The following is an 11,994-nucleotide window of genomic DNA, read 5'->3' as shown; positions in this document are numbered from 1 at the left end:
ACCATTTCTGTGCTCTCTCTAGATGTAAGTGCATTGGTGTTCAACTCAAAGTTGAATAACTGTACTGTTGGTGAAAAGACTGTGAATTTAGATGTTTTTCGTGGCATGGACATGCATTGATAAAGTCTTATCGACTCAAAAGTTACTTTATTTCACTTCTTTATTTTCACACTTTTTGACTGTCTTGCTGGATCAACCCTTTGTTTATATGCGCAGTAATAAACCTCCAACGCTTACCGCGTTATGCTCCTGATATTAGAGACTGTAGTCTTTGAGTTGTGTCGATTTAGTTTGTGATGAGCTCTCAACCATGTCTTAAAACTGATACTTGTACCAACATTGCTTACTCTTGTAATCTGAAAACATGCTTTCAGCTTTTCTCCTTGTATTAGTCTTTTGTACTTTCACTACGAATGCTTAGTAGCAGGCTTTAAATTGAATATGTTTTGTACATTCATGTGCCAACAGCTTGAAGTGGCTTATTTGACCTGTATGGTCAAATTTGCTTGCATTAATAAAATTCACTTGTGTACTTGTTAATAAATACTTTTTGTGTCGTGTGTCCCTTTTGTGTGCATGAGTGGGTTAAAATGTTTTTGCGGTCTCCCTAGTCGTATCATGTGATTTTAATATTTACCGAAAATCATTGTTCAGGTGGGTCTTTAAGTAGTCAGGCAGGATTAGAGTGTTGAGAGATGTATTACAATTTTAAGAGAAGAAAGGAAATGAATATATATCACCATGGGAAACAGCAGTAGGCCTAGTAAATGCATTGTACTTGTATAGCGCCGTACTTCTATGGCGCTGTACTTATAGAACGTTGTACTTCTATCACATTGTACTTCTATAGCACTGTACTTCTATACCGTTGTACTTGTATAGCATTGTACTTGTATAGCGTTGTACATCTATAGAGCTCTACTTTTATAGCCTTGTACTTATAGAGCGTTGTACTTCTATAGCATTGTACTTGTATAGCATTGTACTTGTATAGCATTGTACTTCTATAGTGTTGTACTTCTATAGCGCTTTTGTAGTCTTCTGATGAAGAGCTACCATCCAAGGACCTGCCCATCAGGATTCTTACTAACAGTCACACCCCTTCATACACGAGCTATTTAAATGTAGGGTTAATTCTCTTGCCCAAGGACACATCGACATGGACTCGCGGAGCCGGGGAATCGAACCGCCGACCCTCTGGTTGAAGGGCGACTCTGCTCTGCCACTGACCCTCAACGCCCACCAGATGTCTCTCTTAGTCGCTCCAAACAAAGAGGAGGGGACCCGGAAGTCAACACTCCATTCCACGGTCTCACACCCGCATGAGTAAGAACATGACGATATTTCTATGAAGCCAGAAAAGTATTTTGTTCATTTAACAAATTGACCTGACACGGTATATGAATCAATGTGGCTGATACAGCGGTTTATAGTGCAGTGCAAAGCAACCCTTTCAAACTGAGCTCGGAGAAAAAACGTGTGCACAGAAATATGAAAGTGGTCCACGGCTGTGGATCTGTCACCGGCAGGCAGATATTGATTTTGGCCTCCGATCCCGTCCGAGATTACACTTTGCACACATTTTACAAATCTCACGTGGCCTCCAGCGCATTACGAAGGACCGGCGATCGGACGTAAGTAGGGAGAGCGGGGTAATGTGATACACTTTTTACATTTGCTCCCCTCTAGGCGAGCTTAAATGATATATTTGTAAAACGTACACATTTCCCATTAATTCAGGATGTTACCTAGCAATGTACGTTATCAGAATGTCTTTTGGACAAAGGGCAGTGAAAATATGATTGTTTCAAAAAAAGTGGTCTTGTGTCTCACTTTACCCCAGCTTAGGGGTAAAGTGAGACAGACCTGAGAAGTCAAGGGGGTAAAGTGATCCACTTACTTTTTACATTTTAAAACTACCATAACAACACATGTTGTAATAGTTACAATCCTGACAGCTAGATTGACAACTACACATTCCAAAACTAATATCGGACTAGTAATAGAATCATGGAGATTAAGATCAATTAAGCACATTTATTTAAACACTTGAAAGTAACTCCGAACAAAATCCTATACAACAAAATATAACGCAAAATGTTTTAATTAACAATCAAATGACAGATAGAACCAGTTAGATTAGAACTCATATGCCAGTTCACGGCAATTAACTGGAGCAAGGCCATGGAACTGGTCAGCTAGTTGTTTCAAGTGTTTGCTCCTCCTCCATCTCATCTGTAAATATTCTCTTTGCCTCAGCTACTGCACCCCAGGATACTGATTTTACTTCCCCTTTCTATTTTTCTTTATAAATCTTTTGAGGGTTGTCTTGTCAATATTTCTATCCCTTCCAGCTTTTCTTAAGGACTTAAACTACAGTTCAAAAGTTTGGGGTCATCCAGACAATTTCGTGTCTTCCATGAAAACCCACTTTTATTTATAAATGAATTGAACATTTCATAGAACATATAGTCAATACATTGACAAGGTTAGAAATAATGATTAATATTTGAAGTATTAATTTTGTTCTTCAAACTTCAAGCTCAAAGGAAGGCCAGTTGTATAGCTTATATCACCAGCATAACTGTTTTCAGCTGTGCTAACATAATTGCACAAGGGTTTTCTAATCAGATATTAGTCTTCTAAGGCGATAACACAATGTACCATTAGAACACTGGAGTGATAGTTGATGGAAATGGGCCTCTATACACCTGGAGATATTTCATTAGAAACCAGACACTTCCACCTAGAATAGTCATTTACCACATTAACAATGTATAGTGTGTATTTTTGATTAATGTTATCTTTATTGAAATAACAGTGCTTTACTTTGAAGAATAAAGACATTTCTAAGTGACCCCAAACTTTTGAACGGTAGTGCATGTCCTTGCATGACCTCAGCGGCTGCACTCTCCATCTCTGCAAGGGGTGTTTGGCCCCATGTTGTCTTCCTGGTGTAGTTTCTTGGCAGGATGGCTTTTCTACAATGTTTATGATATTACAAATACAACATAATTAATGTAATATTACACTCAAATATGTTTAAGACTAAACTTAACTTGGGGTAAACTGTCTCACTTTACCCCATAACATTTGTCTCACTTTACCCCACAGCCACTATTTTAGAAAAAACAACATATCTTAGCCATTCAGGCTAATCTTCAGCTAGCATCAATCACATGGTTGTATATGTTAGAAGTTCATCGACATGGATGATATATGGTTTTCTACCGAAATCAATTTGTTTTGACAAAAAAGTTGATTTAGTTCACAGCAGGAAAATTTACTTTTACATGCAAAAAACTATTTTTTGTGAAAAAACATACTTAACACAGCACCAGCACCACTTCTTTTTCATGGCAAGGGGGGAATGGGAGAGGCTTGAAAACATAATTCTCACATTACCACAAATGGGTTCCTTTGCCTAGATACAGGGGGTGTCTCACATTACCCGGTGTCTCACATTACCCCGCTCTCCCTACACATGGACAAACTAGGTACACTAAGGTGGTATTAATTAAAAGTCTTCCCATGGGTCTATCAATGCATATGACCAATGTGAGGGCGTGAACATTAGCAAGTTAAATTTTAAGCAATGGAGAGGTTGGGACCTGAATGGATGGGAGGTGATCACCTGATGGGAAACCTCTCTAGAATTAGCTGATTATCGCCATGTCCAAAGGAGCGGTGCTTCGTCGCCTCGCTTGCGTGACCCTGTCAAGCCCAAGAAATCCTCCACTAATCTGCCATCCTCCCCCAACCCCCACGCAGTCAATCTGACAGGTGACCTGTACTGTAATTAGATCCTCAGCCCGGTGCCTCCTATATGGACTTTGAAAGCTCTTTTCACTATTCTCCATTTGTTTGTTTCTGGGATGAAAATGTCTCCAGGTTTTCGATGAATCCGGATGTCTTTTACCCTGATCTTTTTTCAATGTGAGGACCGTGGGTGCGTCTGCTGAAACCATGCGTCGGCTTCTCTATCTGCATGTACTCGTCTGCTGCCTCGGTACGGCGTATCCCTTCTGTCCATCGCAGTGCACCTGTGTCTCTCATGGACGTACTGACGGAACAGGATCCAGGTAACGTGCACTTTGACTGGGCTCCCAGTATCACGCACACTTGCAATTTGGAAAAGTGAAATGGAAGAGGATGTTGTGAAATTAGTTTGAGAAAAAAATGTAATAGTTTACCTCATTAGGTCACCTTCTCTATACCTTCACTTACAAATAAAGAAGATCCTTCTATTCCTTGAATAAGCACAACATTCAGTATGGCTGGACCGCCGTAAAGAGGAAGCACTTACAGAGTTATATTATTATGTTTATTGAGAAAAAAATTTTGTGATACCATTTGCGTTAGCAACAAAAAGCTAAAATGCGGAGGTGTACTGAACTCAGTATCCAAAGACAAAACAAGCGCTCTGTGGTTTAAGATATATTACATCACGGTGCACCATCGTATTTTTTGTACGGGTTGTACTGACCGGTATTGACATAATGTACGTGTCCTGGCATGGTGCTAATCCGTTTATCCCTGAGAAAGAACTTATGGCCACCTGCATAATTAGCCTGATTAGTGCTGAACCCTATATTGCACAATGCATCCATCTCACTTTGGTCGAAATTTTGGCAAGAAAGAAAAGTACAAGGATAGTCCTTAATGTTGAGTCTAACAATAAGAAGAGGAAACGCTAAATATGAGCGACTGCTGTATTCCAAATTCCTTGGGGCTGATTTGGTTTCTGTGAGGGAAGTTTAACCAACAACCGGGAGAAGCTTGATTCGTCACAAAACAGGGAACAGGTGACACTATACTGAAGATGACACTACATTACATTTAGCTAACGCTTTTATTCAAAGCAACTTACAATCATGGTACAACGTAGACACAACTTCAGGGAGCAATTCAGGGTGAAGTGTCTTTACATTATAAAGGTATATCAGCACGTTTATTGGTACAGGACTATCGACTCTATCATCATAGCCACCAAAAGCTGAAGGTACCAGCTTGTAATCATGTAATGCCAATGAAACACTTTTATTGAAAGCTTTTGTAGAAAATGATTCTCTCGTATCAATGACGATAATTGATTTACCCTTTGCAGAACATTTATGTTATCTAGCATTTGGATATATTCAACACATTCAACCCATTTGTCTATCTTTGTCATTCTTCAGATCGGTGCTCTGCAACGACCAGGACATGTTGGATATCCCCGTCAACGTCCCCGTGGATACTGTCAAACTTCGCATTGAGAAAACTATGGTGCGGCGAATCCCAACGGAAGCTTTTTACTACCTGGTGGAGTTACGGTTCCTGTGGATTACCTACAATGCCGTCAGCTCAGTGGATACTGCAGGTTTCTACAACCTCAAAGTGCTCCACGAGCTGCGGCTGGACGGGAATGTGATCTCTGTTTTCCCTTGGGAGTCTCTAAAAGAGATGCCCAGGCTGAGGACACTGGATCTGCATAACAACAGGATCGCCAATGTTCCGAATGAGGCAGTACCCTACCTCCTCAACATCACCTACTTGGATCTATCCAGCAACAAATTGGTCACCCTGCCCTCTGATCTCATGGATATCTGGCCCCCCTTCAATGGAGCACCTGTCACTAATGCCTTCCAGAAAGTTGTGTTAGGTAAGGGTAAAAAAGATTGAGTCCGGCTTAGTGATACAACACAAGAGGGCCACAGCAGGATACTTTTGGAGTTGTTTGTAATTACCTTAGTACTGTCTTTCGGACTTGTTTGTCCAGTCAGACTAACTGGCTGTTAGCCGTGACAGCAAGAACATAATCAAATCATCTTATTCTAAGTAGTGGCACTCTTGACACTAAATGCACATGTTCAAGGTATTGTTTTAATCAACCGTTGAATATTTAACGCACGGCCTCTCGGCGATCCAGGCCAGGGTCAAGTTAGAAAAAACAACAAGTGCCCTGGGCTAACAGTCAATCGTGGGAGAACTTTTCACACACATACACAACTATTTTTCAGGGTATAGCCCTGAAAAACTCTTCAAGGACTATGTCAGCGTGAACGCTTTTTTAGCCCCAGGCCCAGTTTCCTTCAGGGCACTGGGAAAACACCTTGTATAGTCGATGTGTATTGCTCTCGAAAAGGATGGCCTGTGATATTTTCTAGCGATTAAACAGTTATTACAATTTATGAAATGCAGAATTTCAGGGTCAAGTGTCTTAGTTCTCTTCAGAGGAAGTCAATTCCAGAGAAAGAATGACACTTAGTCTAATTGTGACTGAGCAACATTTGCATTTGCATGATAACTCGCAGTTGCAGCATAATAAATAGGGGTTTCTCTTTAGTAGTGTTAAGAGTGTACATAAGAAATTCAAATAAACTAATATATAATGCAGTTAAGATGACACAAGACACGATATGGCCCAGTTTATTCTCAGTCAATAATTGCTTCAAATTACATTACAGTTACTGAGTGCAGTTTAATTTTCCAGATTAGGCAATTTGATCAGTAATTATGTGACATAAAAACCTTTGTCCAAAGTAAATGTTACAGGGTTTTGGCGTCAGTTGAATTAATCTACATTTATCTCACCAGGGCAGTGCAACCAGTTTTTATCCGACTGGTGTTCTTTTCTGCTCGGGCAAATATGAGCAATATGTCAGCATACATGTACGGTAAAATCATGAATTCTGATTTGTTCTTTTGCCACGAAAACCCCGATTTTGAAATTGTCAGGGAAATATCTTGAACCAATGGTCGCTGAGTTATCGCCCTGGCCCTCATTGGGGAGAAACAGTCAAAGGAGGGGCAAGAAGAGAGGAAATATGCAGATAGGAGTTTTGAGTATTTTCTTTTAAAGCAAGCCGGAGTGGAAAAGAAAGTTTGTGTAGGAGGAGCAGTAAAACAATTACTTATGTTTAATAATGTATTTATCATAGTCTAATCTTTTTACACTCCCTTGCTGAAAAAAAGAAAGAACTTATTGTCAAGAGAAACATAAAAAATGTCGTCTTAATACAATATGTCTAGCATTTCAATCAATTTTCCGTATTTCCTGTCATGCTACTTATCTAAGTGAATGACGGCAAGCAATTTCATTCTAGATTCTACCAACCTAACATTTACTTCACTATATCTGTGTTGCATGTACTGCGCAGTGAGAGGGATATTGTTAATAAGCTGTATGACGGCGAGCTAGTTTATCCGAGCTGAAAAGAGCCGACTGTGTTGTTTGGTCTGAAGGAGAAACAGGATTAGGGGGAGAAGAAACAGTCCTCACACAAACAGACGACCACTTCTTTTGCATTTCCTCACTATTTCACATCAGTATATTTCTCATAAATTACATAACATTTCTAGAGGTGTACTTACTGTTTTGACTGATTCATTATGATCATTTGAAAATATAGAACATTAAAATATGGTTTGGATTTGAAAGCAGAAGTAATGGGGTTTTTAAGACATTATAAAGAGTTGAAATTGTCAGTGATTTCTTGGCATATATGACAGGAGAAAAAAAGCGAATGGAAAGAGTATGTTGCCACAAACCGCAGGAGGCCAGAGCCAGCTTTGCTACTGTTAAGACAAAGTAATCGGGTTAAAGGGCTTTAATATAAACCAATACATGTGCTTACATATTGTGTGCAGCAAGTGTCTACAGCAGTGAGAGAGTATATATACTGTATATATAGGTATCGGGATATATCCTAATATATTTAGAATCATAGTATACCAAAAATACACTTTTGGTATACTATTCATATATTTAGAATGTTATTATTATACCAAAAGTATATTTTCAGTTTACAATTAATAAATATGAATAATAGCATAGATAGTTTACTTACTAATTACCAAAAATGTGGTATATTCAAACTCGGTATTGATCAAATGTGCTTTGAGTACATTGTTTCACTGATAATTTACAGCATACATTTTGAAATATAAAAAAAATATGTTTTAAAACCAAGTTTAACGAAGTACATTTAAGTAATTGCACAGAACTTACACTAAAAGTATATTTTTCTTCCAATATATTTCTTGAAAATATTCAACAGTAGAATTATTTTAAAGTGTGTGAAAAGTTGAATTTTTTAAATAGGTGAAAGTGTGACTTTAGTATACTTTTTATATATTTGCAAAGTTACATTTCTTTGATAGTATATTTGAAATGTACTATTGTAATTTTAAGTATAGATTAAATATATTAAAGTATATCTATTTTTCGCCTGGGTATTCAGGTACCCAATGAGGATTAATTCACTTCGACGATATTATAAGTTGTTATTGTCCAAGATATTTTTATTTTTTGTGCCCTACATGTGAATTTGCCATTGTGAAACTTGTAGAGTATTAAAATCTGCCTCAAATAATGTTATCCATTTCATTAAGTCTTTTCACCTGACATGATTAACAGCGCCAAAATGATTGCAGCTGAATGTCAATAAGCCTCATTGCAACACAATTCAGTGCCATCTGCGTCCTAAAATTCGATGAATATAATCCATAAAATGATTGAAATGGATGTTGTTTGACACTGCACTGGTAGGAAACAGCAATCTGATCTTAATTTCTCTTTTTCATTCCCAGGCCTCCAAGACAACCCCTGGTTCTGTGACTGCAAAATCTCCAAGCTGATGGAGCTTTCCAAAATGACTGGCACACCAGTAGTTTTGATGGACCTATTGATGACCTGCAATGGACCAGAGCATTTGGCTGGTGTCTCATTTCAGCGGGCTGAGCTTGACAATTGTGTAAAGCCATCGGTCATGACTTCGGCAACCAAGATCACATCTCCTTTGGGCAGTAATGTCCTCCTGCGCTGTGACACCACAGGGTTTCCAACCCCATCGCTTTATTGGGCGAGGTCAGATGGCTCGCAAGTCAACAACACAGGTACAATATGGAGACTTATCAAAGTGTATTGAAGAAAGCAGAAACGATGCTGTTTCCAGATTCATTGAGACCTTTTCGTAGACATACTGTATATTGTCTGTAGATGGCCATTGTCTGGTGTGTAGGACGCATTAGAGCTGCACACTAGTGCCACAAAATCATAATCCATTGGAAAAGCACTTCAAGACTTGGCTAGACTTGCTCCATGTTCACTGTTATGTTCTTGCTCCCCTCTACATACAGTCCAGGAGTCACCTGGCGATGGCATCAGATGGTCCATCATGAGCTTGCAAAGAATATTACACAAAGACGCCGGGAACTACAGTTGCAGAGCGAAGAATTTAGCTGGCAACGCAGACGCCACCGTTTCTGTCTCGGTTGCTGGTGGCGTCAGTACCACCACGCTTCCATTGAGGCCTAGTACCATCGAAACCACCGAACTGACGAGTCAAGGCACAACATTTACTACTACCAACTCGCCCAGCACCACCTCCACAGTTACCCCGAGAACGTCGACAACGGTCGTCCCTAAGAAGCCGAAAACTCCCACCGGCCCCAGAGTCCAGAAATTCCCGATCAAACGAGCAGAAACCCAGCCAGAAGTTAATGGGAGAAAGCTCGCGGCCGATGAAAAGAGCAAGAAGAGCGATCCGTCAAAGTCCGTCAAAGACCTTAAGATTGTCGAGGAAACTGCTGACACTGCAGTGTTGCTCTGGACAGCAGACGGGTTACCGAATGATGCCCCACTAACGGCGGTATACTCACCCTATGATGAGGATGACAAAAGGACATTGGAGACTGATGCCGGCAGCGGGAAAGTGCTCCTCGAGGGATTGTCTTCCGGGATGAGGCACTCGGTTTGCCTCGTAGCGAAAGGGAGTGCTGCGGGAAAAGATCCTTGCATCGATTTCTACACATTGGACAACGTAAAGGACGATGGGCAGAGCCCGCTTTTCATTATCGTAAGCGGTATTGCTTGCGCTTTTGTTGTGTCTCTTATTGCACTGTTGGTCTACAAGATTCTCGCTCTGTACTGCAGCGTAGAGAGCTCGGCTTCGGACGAAGAGGAGCTGGAAAAAGACAGCTACGTCAAGTTTGAGACCATTTCAATGAAGCAAAGGACCTTGAACTCTCATCCAAGTGAACTTTGGGCAAGGAGAGCAACGAATGAATCGGAGCAAATGCTCCTGTGCTCCAGGGGGAGTGTTGACTCTCAGATGACTTATAAGAGTGACAGTTCCCGCTTTGAGTATCTCTGCTGACGCCAGGAATCCATGGCCAATGGCCAAACACCATGCTAGTAAGTCATTTTATGAAATATATGCCTTTTATAACACTGATACACGATTAACGATGAAATCATTCAGCGGAGGCTGTCAATAACTCGTTTTCAGTATTCAGTTTCCATCAACTATTAATCTATGAAGATTCATAGAATGATTTAGAAACGTGTCGGTGTCATGGAAACATTCCCTGGAGGTTATTTGGGAATTCAAAAGAACCAATGTCAAAAGTCCAATTAGGTCAGTCAATGACTGAATGTCATTCCCGAATTTATTATGGAGCCTTATATTTGATGAAGACTGTTTGAATGCTTGTCACTACAGCACAGCATCTTTGTTGGATTAATTTCACGTCTTCAAAGTACCATAAAAAGAGCCTGTCCATGAGCTGTGTGTGGCCTTTTAGGCTGTACTCAATGCCAAAGTGTAAGTGTTAGATATGAATATTATGTGGTGGTGTCAAAGAAGGCCCATTATCCACTTCCCATCACATTTACATTATTGTCACTTTCAGGATCAAGCTGATTGTTGCCTTAATGGACCAGAAAGTATGTTCAGTGTGTTTGATAGAATGTGTGTCTCGTCTGATAAACATTGCCAGTTTCTATGACTTTATGTATACATTTGTCGATAAAAGGAGTTGTACATTTGTTTTTAATAAACTGAACAAAAACTGTTACATTACGTGTGTTGTGCTGTCAGTGTTATCGTGGTAGACGGATGAACTCTCAAATCCAGTTTACTTTAATGGCCATTTATTTGTATATCTGATGGAAAGCAACTATAACACACATTACTGTCCCTCAGCAATAATCCAACATCATCCAAATTAATACACTTGATGGAAACATTTGTCAAAGACAAACACATTCTTGTAAATACAACTCAGACGTCAAAATCAGGACCAGAAACAACTCATCAATTTCTACATGAACATTTCAAATCTATGTTTTTTATAATAATTTTAAAAAAAATTCTCTGATAATCTCTTAGTTTTACCTCAGCAACAGACTGTGTGCTCTCTCTAGCATTACAATGCAAACAGTAGTGCCCTCCTGCTATCCTCATCATGTATGTTCTGTGTGTGGACTGTACAGTCTATGATGCTGGTGCTTGGGTGATGACACACGAGTGCCTGAAAAGACTGCATATGATCAACGATATCACATATATACTTCACATGGGAGAAAAATGTTGAGCAACACGGACATATCACATGTCTCAGTTATCAACCGAAGAAGACGTGTTCATCCTGAAAATCAATGGGTCACAGTTGTCACGCTCCCTCAACATCCAAACAGGTGTTGCCGTAAATCCCGCTATGCGGATGGGTGGATGTGGGAAACTGTTTCCATCGATACCTCTGTACCTCCAGCTGTATGAGCCTGCGGTACTAAGTAATCTCCAACAGCTGTGTTGTTATCATGGGAACATCCAGGTGGTTTTGATCAACAGAATGAATGGATGGTCAGTTGGACCTATCGATAGATTGATCAATTCGAGAATTATAATGTGCATAGAAAAATATGGACAGACTGAAAAGTATTTCCTTACGGTTTATATTGTCACAGACTGTTGTGAACTACCAAAGATGGATGGATGGATAGGTAGATGTGTGGATTGATGGATAGGTAGATAGTGGATGGATGGCTGGATGGATAGATGGATGTCTGGATGGATGGATGGATTTTCATATTAATATACTTTATCTCTTATTCCAACTGCACACTGACAATTTATAATAATAGCCCACGGTAGTCGTGACAATGTCAAAGACAGAGTCAACCTCTTGCTGGAAACTAGTAGGAAAGTGGAATTTTACCCACATACA

General features: G+C 39.8%; 1 protein-coding gene across 2 annotated transcripts; it reads left to right on the top strand.

The window, feature by feature from the left end:
• The first annotated feature begins 3,731 nt into the window (after positions 1 to 3,731).
• On the top strand, positions 3,732 to 10,842 carry lrit3a (info leucine-rich repeat, immunoglobulin-like and transmembrane domains 3a). 2 transcript variants are annotated; one of them, XM_056440193.1, is made up of 4 exons: positions 3,732 to 4,082; positions 5,181 to 5,644; positions 8,575 to 8,880; positions 9,124 to 10,842. In XM_056440193.1, exons 1-4 carry the CDS (start codon positions 3,967 to 3,969, stop codon positions 10,140 to 10,142), a joined length of 1,905 nt encoding a protein of 634 aa, XP_056296168.1. In that variant the 5' UTR covers positions 3,732 to 3,966; the 3' UTR covers positions 10,143 to 10,842. The 2 variants fall into 2 exon arrangements, with proteins under 2 accessions (XP_056296168.1, XP_056296169.1); XM_056440194.1 differs by lacking the exon at positions 3,732 to 4,082 and adding an exon at positions 4,122 to 4,805.
• The last annotated feature ends 1,152 nt before the right edge of the window (positions 10,843 to 11,994 follow it).

The sequence above is a fragment of the Pseudoliparis swirei genome, chromosome 19 (genome assembly GCF_029220125.1).
Source record: "Pseudoliparis swirei isolate HS2019 ecotype Mariana Trench chromosome 19, NWPU_hadal_v1, whole genome shotgun sequence".
NCBI lineage: Eukaryota > Metazoa > Chordata > Actinopteri > Perciformes > Liparidae > Pseudoliparis > Pseudoliparis swirei.
The sequence above is the reverse complement of the archived record's forward strand: the minus strand, read 5'-3'. Positions and strand labels throughout refer to the sequence as shown.

What these genes read in the sequence shown, in the direction of transcription:
- lrit3a (XM_056440193.1), top strand. Translation starts at nt 3,967, where the DNA reads ATGCGTCGGCTTCTCTATCTGCATGTACTCGTCTGCTGCCTCGGTACG. An exon ending in CTTCCAGAAAGTTGTGTTAG is followed by an intron (nt 5,645 to 8,574) that starts GTAAGGGTAAAA and finishes TTTCATTCCCAG; the next exon opens with GCCTCCAAGACAACCCCTGG. An exon ending in CTCGCAAGTCAACAACACAG is followed by an intron (nt 8,881 to 9,123) that starts GTACAATATGGA and finishes CTCTACATACAG; the next exon opens with TCCAGGAGTCACCTGGCGAT.